At 37.5% G+C, this 20459-nt stretch overlaps 1 protein-coding gene across 4 annotated transcripts in view; it reads right to left on the bottom strand.

Annotated features, from left to right (window-relative positions):
• The window catches only part of LOC132153080 (zinc finger protein GLI2-like), a 71181-nt gene that overhangs the window by 15166 nt on the left and 35556 nt on the right, over positions 1-20459 (bottom strand). The window contains exons 3-5 of one of the 4 annotated variants that reach the window (XM_059562261.1): positions 14787-14889; positions 7913-8115; positions 5390-5569 (exon numbers count right to left, since the gene is read on the bottom strand). In XM_059562261.1, the coding sequence (XP_059418244.1) occupies positions 5390-5569; positions 7913-8115; positions 14787-14889 (486 nt within the window). Of the gene's footprint in view, positions 1-5389; positions 5570-6106; positions 6346-7912; positions 8116-14786; positions 14890-20459 lie in introns of those variants that run through there. The other 3 variants (XM_059562262.1, XM_059562263.1, XM_059562264.1) reach the window with 3 other exon arrangements.

Below are 20459 nucleotides of genomic sequence, written 5' to 3'. Positions count from 1 at the left end.
TTAATGACAGCAATGAAATGCAGTGGAAAGGTTTTTTTGGGATTAAGTTCATTTTCATGGCAAAGAAGGACTATGCAATTCATCTGATCACTCTTCATTACATTCTGGAGTATATGCAAATTGCTATTATAAAAACTTAAGCAGCAACTTTTCCAATTTCCAATATTTATGTAATTCTCAAAACTTTTGGCCACGACTGTATATATACACACACACACACACAGGATTCTCTGAAGAATAGAAAGTTCAAAAGAATGACATTTATTTGAATCTGAATAAAAGTATGAATTTCTTAAAAAAAAAAAAAAACTTTTGAACAGTAGTGTGTATATATAGTTTATAAAGGACATTCTGAAATATGAAGAAGTTACAAGTGGAAAATATTTTTTTAGGTTTCTCTGATGAATAGAAAATTCCAAAGAAAAGCATTCACTGAAAAAAAAAATATTTTATAAAAAGTCATTTGTTGTCACTTAGTTATCACTGAATAAATGAATAAATCTTAATTACAAAAAAATAAATAATCCTACTAACTCAACCGACTCAAGTGTTTGAATAGCAGTGCACATTACAAATTAATTTGAATAAATAAATCAATAAATAATATATGTGTACTTGAGCACCAGGCAATCACAATGAGACAGAAACAGCAGTGCCTTGTGCTAGCGTCTGTTGTGTACAAGACTCCCTCCCTTTACACCAAACCTCCTCTCCCAAACAGTCCTGCCTGCAGTCGGACAGCAGACGTTTACTTTGGCAGCAGCTATTATCAAGGGACCTTAAACTGTTCCCCGCTGGTTATGCCACACAAACGATTTGTTTTCCTTCTCTTTCCATTCATAATCTTAAAGCATTCCTGTGTAAGCAACTCAATTAGGTGCTGCAGACCTCTTCACTTCAACACAGAGAGCAGAAGCAGAGCTGAACTGAAACAGAGGGCTGTTCAACCTATTATCCTGCTGTTTTGGGTATCAGGCAGAGTCTGGCTGTGAGCCGGAGGCTGTGGTGATTTATTTATTCACGTGTTCATCCATCCAGAGGGAGTAAGGCCAGCATTTCCCATCTCACCTATTGAGAAGCATTGAGTGAGACTTTTCATAACATTGCATGCGCAACCGATTCACTTAAAGCACACAAAGCGGGCCTAAGCAACGTGCCCATTGAGTAAAAACCCATCTGGGTGTGATGGGGAAATGAGGCTGTGTTGTTTTTAGTGGCGAATGCGCTTTCAATCAGCATGTCGCCCTGTCAGGTGAAGATCATTATTAACATGTTAAGTGCACGGCATTGGCATGCACATGCACTTGGCACTGCAATGGAGCGTTTCAGCAAGACATGCACTCATAGCCGACGCCGACTCCTTTCATTGTTTGCTGCTATTTGTTATTTTGGGGCCTGTTCGGGCAAATGCGTTTGGCGTTCACATCACTGGCAGGAGAGGCAGTGATCCGCAGGAGTCAGCTACATGTATTCAAAGCTTTTTGGGTTTGAATTCAAAACGAGGTGATGATCAATCATTCTTACATCTTAAGATTTGACTCTTATCTTTATAGACATGGATGACTGATGTGGGTTACATACTAAGCATATTTAATGACAAGAGATTTGTTTTAATTACTGCTATCAGCGCCAAAGTCTGTCCATGTGAGCTACTGCAAGAGTGAAAAATGTCAGGATTCACTTCATTATATATATTCTTTTCAAATTGTTTGTTAAAACATAAGTAAATATAAATTAAATATAGATAAATAAATAAATGTAGAAATTGTTTATTAAAATAACAAAAAACTACATTAATCTACATATGAAAGCTATTTGTAAATAAAATGTTTATATATATATATATATATATATAATTATATATTTAAAATATTATTTTATTATATTTTAACTATGTATTCATTGTAAAAATATAATAACAATATCATTATAAAATAAAAACTTAAAAAATAAAAAACAAACATTAAAGTAATAATATAATTATAGCGTAACAAATCAGAACCAGAATCAGAATGAGCTTTATTTCCAGGTATGTTCACACATACGAGGAATTTGTTTTCGTGACAGAAGCTCCGCAGTGCAACATAATGACAGTGACAGAACAAAAAACACAAAATGGAATAAAAAAAAAAATACAAATAGGTAGATAAGGAACGAAAATATACAAATTGACAATGTATGGCAGGTATATTACAATGAGCATTATGTATGTACAGGTATATTATGTGCAAAAAATTTAAGTGTACGCTAAGTATGTGTGTTAGATAAATAAGTGTATGTATATATAAATATAAATAATGTAGTGTGTTCCACAGTTTTTATCAATTGTTCATTAGATGGATTGCCTGAGGGAAGAAACTTTTCCTGTTTCTGTGTCTGTGTCTGTTCCAAATGCTGAGATTTGATAAAAATGTATATGTATATATATAAAAAAAAATTTCACTCATGTAGTTACAATTCATATGTGTCTTTCTGAGTGTGTGTGTAAATATATATATATATATAAAACATGAGGTCTTACATGTGGCTTTTATGCAAAGTGGAATTTGTAGAAACCATGAGGTTTACAGCTGTGTGAAATGTCAGAATGCTTATTTTGCAGTACAGTGAAGTCTGTAACAACCTTTTCAATGTCGCATGACTCCAGTTAAAGTCTCAGTTTGACCCAGTAGTCCATGTAAAACTGCAGAACGTCCAAAAATAAATGTACAGTACTCCACATGTTGGTTCTAATGACAAGCCGGACAGACTTTCCATGTGCACATTTTCAACGATCACCATTTACAGGAAAATCCTGTACCTTCTCTCTCCAAGTCAGCTAATGGGCAAATGGGAATCGTGAAGGGAAAAAACAAGAGGGCCACTTTGTGCATGCTGAACACTGACTCTTGTGGTGGGTCTGCTGAATTTATTAGAACATAAATTGATTTTTAAATACGCATACAAATTTTATCACCACACCATTCCAAGACAAACGCTAAGCTCTGCAATGCATATTTATCAGGGCTTTGCTTTACTAAAGTGCTTGCTTTATGCCACCACACCATGAGCTGACACCAGCAATCAATGAAAGCCCTGTGTCTGTGGGTTGGTGTGGAGTGCCCAGAGAGTAAGACCACATCAATCTAGGTGGAGGAGAAGGCCAAAGACTCGAGCCGGGAAGAAGAAAGCCCTGCGCTGTTGAGGTAACAAGCCTCGCTACACAAACTGTGAGCAGTCAGCTCCGCGTCGGCCAGCGTTAGTGGTCAGAAATGCAGCAACTCTCATGACCAACCCATTACGGTTATAAAAATGCAGAAGTTGGTGTTTGATTAGTGATTGGAAATAATTGGGACATGCGATTTGAGAGGGTGTGTGGATTTGTGGCACTAAGAGTTACTGTGGGTGGCTGGACTGGATCAAAGGAAGAGTGCATGCCAGCTTGATTATTTACGATCACAAGTTTCCTGAGCAGACACCCTACACTGACTTCCCCTTCATCCTCTCTTACAGTGATACCCATTCACAACACTGTATGTCTCCTCGAAACTCTGGATGAGAGCCGAAAACCTGCTTGGCACCATGAGACCTGCAACCTGCTCGCCCTAGTTTACCCCTATACATTACGCAATGACATGCAATAGCGACCCTCTGGGCAGCTGTTAACAATGCCACATTATTACACCAGGTGTAATCAGGACCTTACAAGATCAAGAGCATACTGCATAGTCCATTACATGACTAATTGGATCACATTACAAAGAAGCAGAAGTGGGTACATAACTGCCATAACACATCCTTGAAAACAAAGAACAGACATGAAAGACCTGGCATTACAGCCACTGCAAAAAAAAAAAAAAAAAAAACCTCCCTCTAAACATTGTATTTCCCTTTTAAGGTGAGGTTGGAGGAAAGTTGAATGTTACTTATAATAACACATCACACCTGCAGCCCAATTTGAATTAGAAGCCATGACAGAAATGCCTCATAAATTGTTGAAATGGCTCATGTTTACAGGCGCTTTCCATGTGAGTCAAGTTTTATACACAGGTGAAGATCGAAATACTTGTTCTTTGATGTGGAAAGCTTGTAAACTATTTTTTTAAATAGAAATTTTATAAAATTTTGCAGACTGTAAAAAATTTGTTAGCTACTTGTACTGGCCAGGGTTATTATTGTTAAACCAAAGAACAATTTAAACCATTTAAACCAACCAACAATAAACATTATTGTTACTGGAAATAAAATAATTTCAGCTATTATTTTAATTTTAGTTTCCAAGGGGAACATTTTTCAAAAAAATTACTAAAACTAACTAAAGTGAAAACTGAAAATATATTGAAAACCATTCAATATATTAACAAATATTTTTTTTTAAGATGAAGTCTAAAGTTTAGGTGCTACCATAAAATACAGCAAAACTAAAAATTATTTCCAGACAGGTTTTCCCTACACTCCCATTGTCTGCTCAAAAAAAACAAAAACAAGGAAGTATTCCTGCTCAGAACACTGTTGATTAGACTAGAAGTTGACATGTTGGCCCACTCAAACCAACAGAGCAATATTTTGAAATCACCACAAAGCCACAGTGTTTATACTCTCGGAGATGCTGGGGTCCGAAAAAAAAAAAGAGCCCTATGGGAGCCATTAACTATTTTTTTTTTGGCAAATTATACAACTGAAATTGCAATTAATGTGATTTAGAATTTCCTTTTTTATATATATTACAAAATAATATAATTTAAAGTATTAACTGCATGCTGCCATATGAACAAGAAGTCTGTATTTCATCAGACTTGATGAAAGAATGTGAACATAAACGATTCTGTCTATGCTAATTCAAGTTTGTGTCTTTCTGCATTCCGAAATGTCTCAGGTTGCAAGTCTAGCATAAATCTAGAGTCCTCACCAGATAAAATCTGGCACAAATGTTTTCTTTAATTTTAATGTTTGTGGCTAACATTGATTAGATTTGATTTTATTGTTGCAAATGTATATTATATTATCAGTCTCAAGGCTTACTTATAGCGGTCTCTTCACATTAAATGGAGTCAGAAGCAAACATTTTAGCACACAAACAAAAATCTCACACCTTTAAGGTGACAGTATGGATGTATTATAAAATGACATGACAAACAGCCTAGTATGGTGACCCATACTCAGAATTCGTGCTCTGCATTTAACCCATCCAAAGTGCACACACACAGCAGTGAACACACACACAGCAGTGGGCAGCCATTTACGCTGCGGCACCCAGGGAGCAGTTGGGGGTTCAGAACCTTGCTCAAGGGCACCTCAGTCTTGGTATTGCCAGCCTGAGACTTGAACCCACAACCTTAGGAGTCAAACGCTCTAACCACTAGACCACGACTTATGTGGGTTGGTTCTGTACTCAGGGTGTGTAACTCACTGTCCACTGGGCTCATGTAGTCAGGAAGATGAGCAGCCGCGGCCCCCGTCTGCATGAGCAGGTCTCCATAAGGGCTTCGGTGACTGGTGATGAGGTGATAGTACTCTGAAGGGTTGGCCCCTGGCGGGGGAGGGGGCAGGCCAAACAAGCTCCGCTCCTTCAGGTGTTCGTGGGTCACTGCTAAGACAGAGAAGAGAAGAGTTTAGTATTTCAGCAGTCACACACACACATATGGATAGCGGAGGGTGGGGTTGGATGTACCATCCACTGCAAAAAGTTTTATCACTTTTGATCAGTTTTTTTGACCTTGCTGAATAAAAATTTTATTCTATCACATAGATATATAGTTTAAAAAGTGGCGCAGCTCACTCTACTCTCTCCTTCCCCTTAAGCTCCTTGCCTACACTTAGGTACATTTGTTAACATCAGCTCCTAGTAAACCCCAGACTAAGGTGTCAAAGGTAATAAATACCATGGATATATTTATTTTTCTTTCTGCCTAGGTCAGATAACCATTAGTGCCTCCTATGTCATTTCCGTTACACTCGCCTATGACAAAGACATAACAGCAGTTCAGTCCTTGCTGCTTATGTTATAGGACACTCAGGATTGGGGGTGGGGGGTGGGTTCTACCCCATTCTTGCCTGCTTGGCCATTCATACCATAACAGCTCTATCAGGAACAATTAGGCCCCAGCGAGGTTAAAAAAGAACAGACCTGTGTTTGTGCTGGATTCATAGCAGAACAAGGCCGTTTATTTTCTCCATGCTCGCTGGATCGTATAACTGCATCCCTAGAGGGGCTCAGAATCGAAGTGAGGAGGGGTGCAGCAGAGGCCGGAGCTGAAAAAGCCCTGAGGCGGTGGAGCGATGAGTCAGAAGACTGCTCTGGGACTGGGGATATCTCCACCAATCTTAATCAGTGATTCTTTTATGGGCCTTCTGTTAAACATGAGAACATGACTGCTTTCTGCAAGACTGCTCTGTCATGATATTAGTTGATTGTATAATGTGTGGACGTTTATGCAAATCATTGAATTTATCACCTGTATGGCTTTAATGCAAGACCTTTAAAAGTGTTGGTGTACTGCTGGGATTAAGGTGAATATGAAAACAGGCTATTTAGCTTTTATTTAGACTCACTCAAGCTCAACTTCTTCCATTGTCTCTACCACCATTTAATCACCAAACAAATCTATTTCACATTGCTTAAATGAGAAAGAAGAGCCATTATTGCTAAGACTTTGTGCTTGGTGACTTATCTCTGATTTGGGCCGCCTGTCCCAGGCTTTGGCAAGGGAGATTTTAGTAAACGGTTTTCTTTCTGACAATGATCATTTTACATATTCAGGCCTACAAAAATAAGAACAGATCTACAGTAAAGTTTTTTAGCATGCTAAATGTCCAAATTGCTGACACAATAAAGGAGATAAACAAAGTTAGAGAGAATCTGTTGTGTTTGAGTTTGTGGAGGAGTGGGAACCATTAGCTTTCTTTCTCTCCTTGCCCAATGTTTTTATTCCTTCTTCCAGACATACCCCCACAAACATAAAACCCACTTTCAGCCCGCATAATAGATAATATAAAAGTGCTCTTGAATTTCTACTGGCACCTAACAGCATGCAGGTAGCATCACAAAGAAGCATGTTTTTAGTAAGCCATTGTAGAAATACCTTGACTGTTCCAGATGTTATAATTCACTCACCCTCATGCCATTCCAAACCTATGACTTCCTTTTTTCTTTCAAGCATAAAATAAGATGCTAGATAGGATGTTCACTCTGAATGGTTTCACAGGACTGTCAAGTGCAAAAAACATCAAAAAGCACAATAAAAGTATTGTAAAATGCCTACTGTCTGTCTTTCCCCACACAATGTTATAATATGGCCTGAGATTACTTTCATTACAGCACATGAGTCCTTTTTGAAGATCGGTCACCATTCACTTCTATTACATAAAACAAGCCAATTCTGCAAAACATTATTTGGGGCGTTTCACAAAGGAACATCATATATATTTAGAAATTCAGAAATTCATGAGGCTAAGTAAATAAAATTGTTATATATGTCTGAATGTACAATACCAGTTAAAGATTTTGGGTCAGTAAGATGTTAAAATGTTTTAAAATGTATTTTATGCTCGCCAAGGCAGCATTTATAGTATTGTAACATTCTATTACACTTAAAAAGAAAAACGTTTTTTTATTATTATTTTCATATATTTTATAATGTAATTTATTCCTGTAATAGCAAAGCTGAATTTTTAGAAGCCATTAGTCAAGACTGATTTGGTAATCAAGAAACATTTCTTATTATTATCAATGCTGAAAACCGGAAACTGCTGTGCTGCTAACAATTTATAGGGAAATCGTGATAATTTTTTTCAGGACTCTTTTAAAAGTGTTTCTTAACATTATAGTTCTGTACTTTCACTTTTTATCATTTTAAGGGGACCTTGCAAAACATTAAAAAATCATAACGAATGGTAGTGTATCGTGGTACATGGGGAAAAATATGAGACTCACCGTCAGGTGGGCTCAGTCCTCGTGCTGCAGAGATCATGGAGAGCGTGGGACTGCTGTGGACTGATCGCAGGTAGTGCTCCATGTGTGGGTTGACATACGGGTGAGGTGGGTTGAAGGGTGACTCTACAGTTGATGCAGTGTGAGGCGATAGTCGGATGAGCGAGATATCAGAGATAACTGGACTGCCAGCTAATCCATGTGGTCTAGCAAAAGACAAAGAAAAAGAAGACCTCAATTAGTTCCTCACACAAAGACAAGCTGCCACATAGTTTAAGTACTTAAGGGTAGTGTAATTAGGGACCCTTTGTGTAAATCCATGTCCACGTAAAATACTTAAAGGGACACTCCACCCCAAAATGAAAATTTTGTCATTAATCACTTACCTCCATGTCGTTCCAAACCTGTAAAAGCTTCATTCGTCTTCGGAACACAATTTAAGATATTTTGGATGAAAACTGGGAGGCTTGTGACTGTCCCATAGACTGCCAAGTAAGTTACACTGTCAAAGTCCAGAAAAGTATAAAAGATATTGTCAAGAAAAGTCCATCTGCCATCAGTGGTTCAACCGTAACATTAAGAAGCGACGAGGATACTGTTTGTACATAAAGAAAACAAAAATAATGACTTTATTCAACAATTTGTCTCCTGTTTCTCTCCACATCACTGTAGCACCATTTTGAAGATTATGAGCTGAATGCAGGCAGCATACTCTCTTCTGTATCAGCGGTGCCACAAGGATACATTTTTTATGTATATTTACGCTTTGATTTGAAAGAAAACAGTGCAACCTTGTAGCACGACTGACTCAGAAGAGCGTACGCTGCCTGCGTTCAGCTCATAATCTTCAAAATGGTGCTACAGTGATGTGGAGAGAAACAGGAGACAAATTGTTGAATAAAGTCATTATTTTTGTTTTCTTTATGTACAAACAGTATCCTCGTCGCTTCTTAATGTTACGGTTGAACCACTGATGGCAGATGGACTTTTCTGATGACGTCTTTCATACTTCTGGACTTTGACAGTGTAACTTACTTGTCAGTCTATGGGACAGTAAAAAAAGCCTCCTGGTTTTCATCCAAAATATCTTAAATTGCATTCCGAAGACAAATGAAGCTGTTACGGGTTAGGAACGATTTAATGATTAATGACAAAAATTTCATTTTGGGGTGGAGTATCCCTTTAATGTCATGATAATCTTCTTCACTGTGTCAAAGACAGACCTTAATTATTTAACTAAAAGAACTCAGAACTCATTATTATAGTCACCAGGAAATCAAAAATGACCATTTACTTCCTCAATGCATAATATTGATTTTATGGTGCACGATACATTGAGTTTCCTTCTTAGATGATGTTCAAAATGTCAAAAAAAGAAAAAGAAAAAAAATCTAAAATAAGCTTATCTGAGAAGCAAATTCATATATTAAATTTACATTAAAATGATAAAAAAAAATATATATATATATTACACACTCTACATTCTTGACAGAACTTAGCAAGTTACTGGCAAACAATTTTTGGTTCAGGTCAGTTGACAGTATTAATTGGGTCAAAGGGCCTTCACAGACTGGGTTTGGCATCAATGTGAACTGTGAAACTGGTCATGTTTTTATTTTTCATGACTCGCATATGTAGACAAGCTACTCCTCCTTTTACACCTGAGGCATTGAACAAGTCAAGACTGAGAGTGCCATTACATGGTCGTTGTAATGTCTGTGTAGGATGGACATCTCTGAAGACTCACAAGCCTGAAATGTTATGATGAGACTGCTTAATACTACCCCTTCTATTTCTCAGACACTGTTTAAAGAAACTGATGTGTAAAACAAGATAGTGGAGCAGAAGTTCACAGATAGCCCACAGGTCATGGTGAGGATATAAATGTGTCATGTCTTTGCAGGTATCTACGCCTCCCGCACTCTAGTTCAAAAAACCTCAGCCAGGGGGCAGCTGTAACTCTAACAGTTCCTGAAAGTAGAGTACACAGTCTGATCTTCTGAATCAGAGAGATGTTTGAAGAGATGTTTGTGTGTGGTTCCCTCAACTACATGTTAATGTATAGTGGTTGAACACCTGGCCAAGAGCAAGATCAGAATCTGATGTCCTACTAGTACATGTACGCATTTGGCAGATGCTTTTATCCAATGCGACCTACATTGCATTCAAGCTGTAATTTTTTTCAGTTTATTTATTCCTTGGGAATCAAACCCATGACCTTGGTGTTGCTATCACCATAATCTTTGAGCTATACAAAGATCCTGAAAGAAAAAGTAATTATTGTAAAATAAACCCAAAAATGTGATATGGACCATAACATCAAACTGATTCTAAATGGCTAATGCTGTGATTAACCAATCAGAAGCAAGTATCCCAGAGAGCTCTTTTGTTGCAGTCGAGTCCCTAAATGGAGTGCTCTTGAACACAGAGGGGATGTCAGACAGTGTTGTATAAAGCAGACCCGTCTATGTCCCCATACTACTTTCCTTTCCACTGGGAGAGGAAATGACCATGCGTATGAATCAGAGCCTGCGTTCCACAAGGGTGTGTTCTGCACTTGGGCTGCAAATTGCAGGGGGATGGTCGGTTCTTCTGGAGATTTGATGGCAAGCAGGCTACAACTATAGCTGCACATTCCTTTTGTTTCAAGTAAAATTAGACTGTACTCAATGGGAAAGAAAAAAGCTTTTGCCTCAATGAGAGGGGGATGTTTTTTTAATGAAAGTGTATATCGTTGACATTTGAATGAAGAGGATTGCAGATTGCGCAGAAAGTTGCATTTCGCTATTTGGCATTCAATAAAATTAAACAATGACCAGTGCAGCCAAGCTGCAAAAACTGACTAAAAGTACCATTCATGTACTATAAAAGTAGTTAAGATAACTCAATTTTAAATATGTTTGCGCTGTACAATAACTTTGTGTGGAAAACAGACTGAAATTTAAGTAGCTATTCATTTAAAAATCTTCAAATATGAAATCAATGCTACAGTAGTTTGATGATGACAAACATCATTGGTTATTTTTTGTTTTGTAATTATTTATGATGCATATGTGCATATTCAACTGGCACAAAATGAGATGTGTGAGAGTGTGTATGTGTGTGTGTGGGGGGTGGGGTTAAGTTCAGTGACTTTAGTAAATAACTTAAATTTTGGTCTGTTCATCACTCAAAGCAATTTTATGACTTCATAAGAGATGTTGAAGAGAGGTTATTGCCACCTCCTTTTGCAAATGCACAGAAGAAAGACTATAGGTTTAAAATGACATGAGGATGTTATTGATGACAGAATCTGAAACCATTGCTTTAATACATGCATTTTTCCAAAATGGATAAACAGTTTTTGTGTACCTTTAATAAGATGTGAGCAAAGCCTACAGTGACTATCTGAGCGGCGGGTATCAGATGCATTATGGTTGGCACAGTCTGGCTTCATCTCAGTCTCTTATTTATACCATCTCTGTTTTGAGGCCAACTTGCACCCAGCCTGAGCCGTGCTCAATTTCCAGTAAACGCCTGCAGACTATCAAGCTTGTCCTGTTGCCAACTTTCTGCCATCAGCCTCCTTGAAAGGATAGCCATAAAGACGTCTCTGTTCTTGAGAAGCTGAAAGAAAACAGACTCGCCATACACAAACCACCAAACCCCCCCCCCCCCCCCCCCCCATTTGTGGAAAGGGGGGAAGGCTGGAGCAAGTGCTCAAAATTAATATTCGCCTGCAATAGTGCTATGATTTTGCAAACTGCCAGTAAAGATTTGTTATCAGTATGCGGCCACATAAGCGTGTGATTTTGTTTGCCATCTTGACCATTGACAACAGTATCACAAAAGATGGCATCACCACAGAAAATGACAGCACGGTTGTAATTATAGTGACCATTGGTTACAGTGTCACAAGCTGAAGATCAACAGATGTCAATACATATATAATGCATACAAATAATATTTACAATGTTTTTGAAGGTTTTACACATTGCCTAAAATTCATAAAAGTTTGGAAACCCAATAGGAAGACTGGGAGACCCAGGAAGACTTTTTGGATTTTTACTTTAGAAACATTATTTCCCAAAGGTTTCAATCAAGAAATTGATTATGGTATGTTCTACTGATCTACTTTTTTTCAGTCTTGTTTGGAAGCCAATCCCCTAAGTGGCAAAGTAGCACACCTGTTGCTGATTTCAAGAATGTATAAGCAAAGTTTGTTACTGCTGGTCTTAATGTCTGATGAAGGCCTGGATAATGGCCTAAACGTCGCATGTATTTTAACCAGTGAAGTTGGATTTCTTCAAGAGTGAGGGTTGCACTTTTCCTTATTGTCATGACTTTTTGATTTTTGGTTGCACCACCTCTTCTGTTGGTAGAGCAACTCTTTTTCAGCAATTTTTGAAATCTTTCCTGCCCTAATTGCACGAATATGGGAAAGTATACCAACAACAGAAAGAAAGAACTCCTAAATATACAAAAACATATATTAACCCAGTTTTGGGTACATTCTCACATTTCTCAGTGATTGCCAGACAGTTAAAATTGACAAAATTGACAAGACGACAAGACGACAAGACAACAAGTCAACGTATAAATAAATCAGGAAAACTGCTCAGGGTGTTTGAACCCTCAATAATGACCCATTATTTACAACTTTACCTTTCAAGGGATAAGAAAAAGAGGGCCTCTCTACTGACAAGATTGATAACTGAGGTCTTGTTGTTACGCCCTCTCTCTCTGACAAGATGGTACTTGAATGGTTAAGGAGACCTTAGTCATAGACAGGGTACTGTATGTCAAGGTGCATTTAGAGAGCTTCTTCTTAATAGCTACCTGTCATTTTAGCAGTCTTCTATTGTTGCACCATGGGTGGTACCAGTAAGACAACACAATAACTCCATTTGAAATTCTTTTAGTGTCTGCATTAATAAAAGAAGTGGCAGCCACCTTTCCGACAATAAGTGATGTATTAACATTTGTGCAGTGAAGGTACTGTTTCTGTATACTGTATATGTATCTACATCTTTTATTTGTATATATATATATTCAGTATACTTCATATATTCTACCCCTTCAATTCATATGAAATGTTTTATTTTGACAATATGTTCTTTCATTAAGCAGTTTCTGTGGAAATATCTACTGTAGTACATGCATATTCCCTGCTTAGTCCTGTGAGAATATCAGTATGACACATCTTAACAGTGTTCCTGGTCAGGTGCTCTGATTTAGATGAATTACGTCTTATCCCACAGAGACTGCAGTTAACTGCCACTGGCATGGGAAACTTTTCTCGAGGCATGCTCTCCAGTCTCTCCCTTTCTGTGCAGTATTACTGCATGTCCAAACTTTACAAACATGCATTAACTTTAATATGCAAATCTGTGAATCCAGCTGGAGTGTAAAATCTAAATTACCATCACATTAACCCAAAAGATATGTGCAAAGTTGCCCCTCACTGTACAGAAACACTAATCAAAATGGACAACTTCTGTTAGTACATTGTTTAAAAAAAAAAAGTTGGGCGGTTCTCGATACCACTGCAATCCAAAACTATTTTCCAAAAAGAAAAACACTAGTGAGTGAATAAGGGAGGATGTGTTTTTTCCTCATTCACTCTGCTGTCATTGAAGTTCTGGGAAAGGAAAGCTAGATTCTAGATGCTTTCCAGATTTAGACATTCATCTTCAAAATTGGTAAAGTCTCTATTATTTACACGTATGGGGAGAGGTTTGATTGGTATGGAAGGCTTCTTTTGGGATATCTGAATATACAGAAACCACTGTTTTAATCAGCAGGTCACAAGTCAAACAATTGCCACTGTAAGTTAATTTTAGAAAAAGTGCTGGCATTGTATTTGTGTTCCACCTTCATTTCCAAGCAACACATTGTAATGGTATTCTTTATTTTAAACCTCTAACAACTATGTTTATATGTAGCAAAGATGTCTATCCTAACTGATAACATAAAACACACGTACCATGAATCATTCTATAGGGTCCGCTCCCCATATCAGACCCTTGCCATACACCTCCAAAAAATAACACTGTGCTTAATTTGATGTGCAATATACATGCAATTAGGTGAATTGGACACAGGCAGTGAAAAGGACCGCTAAATCAGGGTCTTGATGAATTAGGGGGCCTCTGTCAAGGCAGAGTCACATTAATCAAAGGAGCCTGAGTACATAGACAGAGAAGGCAGGAATTCTCTTTTTCTGGCTGCTTCAGCTCTTATGATAAATTGTCACTGGGTTCGCAGTATGTATTGCTATCTGTGATATTAAATGCAAAAGCACATTTGCACTGCTTGTTTCACAAGTGAGTCTTTGTATATATATGAACATGATATATATGTGTTTATATATACAGATAGATAGATAGATAGATAGATAGATAGATAGATAGATAGATAGATAGATAGATAGATAGATTAACATCCAAATAGTGAAATAAAAATAATTTCTTATTATTTGGTTTGTCTGGTTCATTTTGCATAGTTTTTTTTCATCCTAAGACTGTTTTCAGGTTTAAACAACAAAACTTGCCAACATTGTTTCAGTTAATGTTAGATTTACAGAAGCTGTCCAAAGCTATAAAATACTACAAGGATGAGTGATGCTAACATTCTGTCAGCTTTGTACTAAACACTCATTTTGTCTTTGATATTAAACTGACTGAAACATTGGCATTTGTTTCTCACTACTTGGACTAGATCTCAACAATCTTTCAGGCAAAAGGCAAACAGATGTACTGGACAAGACCTGACAATGGCATGCTCTGAATCTGTGTGCTTTATATCAATGATGACTTAACAGGGTCTTTCTTGAATAATGAGAACTCCATCAGTGCAAATAGAAGAAGATGAATTTCGAAGCAGTTAACGAACTTACCCGTGCATGGGGTGCAGAGGATGTGGCTCGTAATGGTACCTCCCCTCATAGTGCCGCAGGTCAATTGGAATCGGCGTGTGGAAAGTTGAGAATAAGTGAGGAGCTATGGAATCAAAGACAGAACAGAAGAAAGTCGAATATGTCAATAAAGGCTAAACTACGACATAAGATGGCTGTTTTGTGCAAAGGCGCTATTCCAAAAAAAAAAAAAAAAAAAAATAGTTCTATATATTTCTTTTAATATATTTTAAATTCTCTTTTGAATTTTAAAGTGTTGCTAATTTTGTTATGTTTTGTCATTTTTATTTGCTTTTGTTCTTTTAAGGCTAGATAGTTTTATTTTTTTTTCAATTTTATTCCAGTTTTAGTTTGAGTTATTTTAGTACATCAAGTTAAAATGAAAATGTGAAAAAACTAGCTGAAATATATATACAGTATATTTAAATATCTATTAAATTATTTTATTTCAGTTAGTGTTTATTTCATACAAATTGATGGCCGGCAGCCATATCACCCTGGAGCCCAAGACCGGTTTCCCACTGAAGCTAAGCAGGGCTGAGCCTGGTCAGTACCTGGATGGGAGACCTCCTGAGAAAACTAGGTTGCTGCTGGAAGAGGTGCTAGTGAGGCCAGCAGTGAGTGCTCACCCTGTGGTCTGTGTGGGTCCTAGCGCCCCAGTGTAGTGATGGGGACACTATACTGTCAACAAGCACCGTCCTTCGGATGAGACATTAAACCGAGGTCATTAAAAATCCCAGCATGTCTTTCGAAAAGATTAGAGGTGTGACCTTGGCATCCTGGCTAAATTCACCCATTGGCCTCCGACCATCATGGCCTCCTAACAATCCCCATATCTGCTGATTGGCTTCATCACTCTGTCTCCTCTCCACCAGAAAGCTGGTGTGTGGTGGGCGTTCTGGCGAATATGGCTGCCGTTGCATCATCCAGGTGGATGCTGCACACTGGTGGTGGATGAGGAGATACCCCCTGTCTATGTAAAAGCGCTTTGAGTACGCTTTGAGTTTTAGCTATATAAATGTAATGAATTATTATTATGTAACAAGTGTTTTTTTAAGGTTTTAATTTGAGTTAACCATAATAACCCTGATTCAAGCCACTTACATGAAACATTCTTTTTTTAAATGTACTTTTATCACAAAGTACTATATATTTTAAGCACATTAGAGAACAATGTTGTAAGCTTAGCAGCATGCTAATGACAAACTCTATGTGTGACACACAGGAGACAGCAAAGCAGTTACTGAGCCGCAATCTTTTCCTCTCATCTCCAAGATAATTGAAAACTTGCAGACGGTTCCTCAATATTAGTGGTCTTAAATGTACGTGTGGTTTACAGTTTCTCATGATGAGTTTTCATTTGTCTGGGTTAAAAAAAGAGCCAAAACATGCCCTTCCTGTCATAAAAAGGTTGATTGCTTTAAGGGGGTCTTGTAAAAGACAACATGCATTCATTAATGACTGGACTTACTTAAGGTGGTGGTTATAGATCTTTGAGTAAGCACTAAATAGAGTTTACTGTCTGACTCTTAAATGTGCATTTATTATTACTATTTGCTCTTAATGAGCTCCTAAGGCTATTTTTGGATGGCCTCATCCTCTGCTGTGCGTGCCTGTCTGTGCCCATTCCCTGCCTATATTAAAATTCTTGGGCATCATGTGCACCAGTGAGTCAGGTCTGACCTAAGAACAAAGACTTTGGGGTAAAGTTCTCAGATCATTATCTCTACCTGTGTGGAGATGAGGGTAGATGAGGGTGGGGAAGGGCCGCAAGGGCCTCTCAGGGGCCCATCAAGAGGAGACCTGTATGAGTCAGCATTCCAGAGCTGCCAATCTCACGCCAACCATCACCACGGCTCTCTAGCATTCATTATTCTGATTTAAGACTAAGGAAGATGTCAAACAATATGGGGTTTTGCAGTTTTGTGCACAATATTTTGGCATGAAAACCCACACTTCATTGACCTGAAATTAGCAGGTTACCTTGTTTCTAAGTAAATTGTGCTTATTATTTATTATGCGCAGATTTTATACCGAGGGCAGTAATGGTCAAAACTTTTAACATGGCTACTTGTCATGGTCTTTTGGATCATAAGAAAGTTTTTTTTTGTGTGTGTATGTATTGTATTTTTTTTAGCTGTAATAATTAGCATATTTATGGAACCAAAGCTTTCCATAAAAATAAAAAAAAAACAGTTCATGATATTGTACTTTGTGAGCTTGCATTACATTTGAATGTTGGTATTTCCAGTGGAATTTGTCCTGGAGGAATGATCAGCTCTTCAACCCCTTCATCACTGTCACAGTGGAAAGTACAACTGACAGGTAAGCAGGCTATTGTGAGGGATTCATTGTGTGGTGGCTTAAAATCCATCTTAAAAGCTCAAAGTGACTGCATACTCTTAGGCTCTGGTGTTGTGCGTTTCTCCTTGCCAATAAGGTGGACTCCCTTTCCTTGGCAAGTTGGATATGGAGAGGCATTTCTCAAATCTGAGTATAGAAGCCAACGTAATGAGGGTTTGCGTGTGGGAGGATAAGCATGCATATACATAAAACATTCATTGATGCTTTGGCCAAGTGCACAGCATGTCAGCGCTTGAGTAAGCCTTTGGAAACTCATGGGATTCCTGTATGTTTAAGAATGATGGGAACTGGTGCTGTAATGTGTGGAGAATCATGTATGAGCTAAAATGCTTAGTAAGTTACTAAGAGCAATTTTTCATTTTCTCTCTCACTGAGCTAATGCAATATTTCACATACTGCAAAAGACTAACCATCACATGGCAACCTCTCAAAACACAAAAAGTGAGCAGAAATTAATTGAAAGACTGAATTTTGGATACAGGTGACTCTGACTAGAGAGTGGACAAGGCCTCATGAGGATGTAGAGGCTGGGATGGCCTGAGAGGGGCTTATCCCTCACCCAGACAGCTTCATTGTTCTTGGGCCAAAAGAAGGGCCAAGGTCATATGGTTTGACCAACTCTGTTCCCAACAAAAAACACCAGTGTGCCCTTATACAAAGAAACTATATTTCCTTATATATGAATGATCAATATATTAAAGAATTTAACTGTATATTGAAAATCTAATACAATATAATACAATAGTTAATATAATACAATATATGGAATAATACATAAGGAACAGGGTTCACTCTTCAGCACAATGGTAACGCCAAAAACTATATCAGATATCAGAAACCCTTTTAAATTCTAAAATAACAGAACATTAAACATTAAAAGATCTCCCCTATATTAATATTGAGCAAAAACACATTAAATAACATGTAAATTTAAGATTTACTCTCCTTTATCAAAACATGCAGGGAACTATGAATCTGCTGTAACTCAGTCTGTGTGTGTATATATGTGTGTATATATATTCACATTTCGATGGGAACATGTATGTGTAATATATGTGCGCTATAAAGAATAAAACTTTATGCATATTACATGTAATGCTATTTTTGTCTTTTCTAAATAATTTTATATGTATCTATATATAGGCATACATGGTCAATGCATGTATTGTAGTATACTGAAAAATATAAGCACTATGGAAATGTATTATGTATACATATGTATACATATGTATATATATGTATATGTATATGTATATGTATATATATATATCTATATATATATATATATATATATATATATATATATATATATTGCAGTATATTCCCATATATTTTTTTGCTTCGTAAGGGTGGAGCAAATGGTTTTTCTTAAGAAAAATTCTTTAAAAAAATCTTTAGATGTTCTATCAAAAAACATATTTTTAAAGAACATCTTAATTTGAATCTTTAGAATAAAATGATAGATGATTTCTAAATGTATTCTAGCCTACTCAAATACCCCCTTCCTTATGAAAAATAATACATATATTTTTATTGCAATACAATAAAAACATAATCCATCTTTTAAACCCTTTTAGTAGTAGAAACCATGTTACGAAAAGTAGCTAATATTGTTTCATGCCCTCATTATAATTTCTTAATATGTGCAAAACATCCTGTCAGGACCTGGTGAAAACCAGACATTCATGTTCTGTTGCAGGTCAGGATTAGCTTGTGGTTTGATGCCCTTTTAAAGACAATAGCAGGTGGTAGACATTATCAACTGCTACTCAAAGTAGAGGAAAAACATTAACTTTTCATGTCCGAACAGAGCTGAGAGACAGGCAGCTTTGTACTGAGAGTCGCTCATCTTTAGAGGAAGCACTCAAGAACAATAATAATATCCTGAGAGGCCAGGCAGCAGCAGTGTAATTAAAAAAGGCTATTCTGTCTCACTCCAGGAACAAGAGGGGAGCGAGCACGAGGGAGTCGAACCCTGGGAAGCCGCAGGCCGAGCAGGAGCCACCAGTGGAGTCAGCCGATCCTGGTAGCATACAATTTGTTCCCATTTTTGAACAACCTAGTGAGACCTTTCTTGACTTAAAGGGATAGTTCACCCAAAAATGTAAATTTGATGTTTATCTGCTTACCCCAGGGCATCCAAGATGTGGACCATTAACACTCTATCTACAATCTCAATTAGGAGTGTCAATGGTCCACTTGAGGGATAGGTGGCAGTAATGCACTTATAAGTCTGTGATTCGCCATAAAGCAAAAAGAAGAAGAAGACGCCACACGCGCCTACTGCTGAGGTCACGCACAACAGGACACACTCAGAAGAGTTCTAACAGTTTGGGCATTGCGTGAATCAGGGGTAAAAAAATGATATAAATACTGTTCAGTTTCTTGCACAGACTGATTTTTTTCTGTCTTTACACATCAATGCATTCTCATGAGCCAGAGGGTTTATTTTGGTTTTGTGTATATTTTTTTGGTTCATTTTATTGTATGTTTTAGCCGTGATTCCCATCCACTTACATTATAAGACTGATAGACTGCAACGGTCTGAGCTTAAAAAAATCTTGGTTTGTGATCTACTGAAGAAACAAAGTAACGTACATTTTGGATGCCCTATGGTTAAGCAGATAAACATAACATTTTCATTTTTGGGTGAACTATCCTTTAATGTCACACATCAGTGTACAGCAATACGCACCAGTTAAGTTCTCAGGAGGGAAAAAAAGGCTTGTCTTCTCTATCCATCCTGCACCTGGGAAATGTCACACCGTATAACATCCCTATTTAGTCTGTGTTGATGGTTTTTTCCCAAGGCGTTAGTTGTGGCGGCAGAAGGATTAGGGGTTTAGGGGAGAGCACGAAAACCGCTTCCAGCACTGAAAGGAAGTATTAAGTGAATTACTTTTCTTTTAACACTCCAGGGGCTTTGTAAAATGATACATTTCTTATTTATAGGGGATTTCTGGCAAAGGCCAAGTAGATTAAGTTATGGCATCCATACCACAATCATAACTGGTAAACCTCTTGTTCATTGTAGATCCTTTAAGATAGTATGTGCCAATTTAGAGTATTTCAGAGTAGCTGCTTGGTTGTATTTTAAACGGAAAAGGAAATCTGTCCAACTGCTATGCAGTTGCTAAAGTGTTCTGAGTATCTTTTCAGTGCTCTGTGGTTGTTTACCAGCCTAAACTCGAAGTGGCCATCCCCAAGTCTCAATGATATTCTGGTCTCCAGGCTTCAGTGTAATTCAATAGGAATTTATCAGCAGTCTGACACATAAAAATACATTAGCAT

This window comes from Carassius carassius, chromosome 11 (genome assembly GCF_963082965.1).
Source record: "Carassius carassius chromosome 11, fCarCar2.1, whole genome shotgun sequence".
NCBI lineage: Eukaryota > Metazoa > Chordata > Actinopteri > Cypriniformes > Cyprinidae > Carassius > Carassius carassius.
The sequence above is the reverse complement of the archived record's forward strand: the minus strand, read 5'-3'. Positions and strand labels throughout refer to the sequence as shown.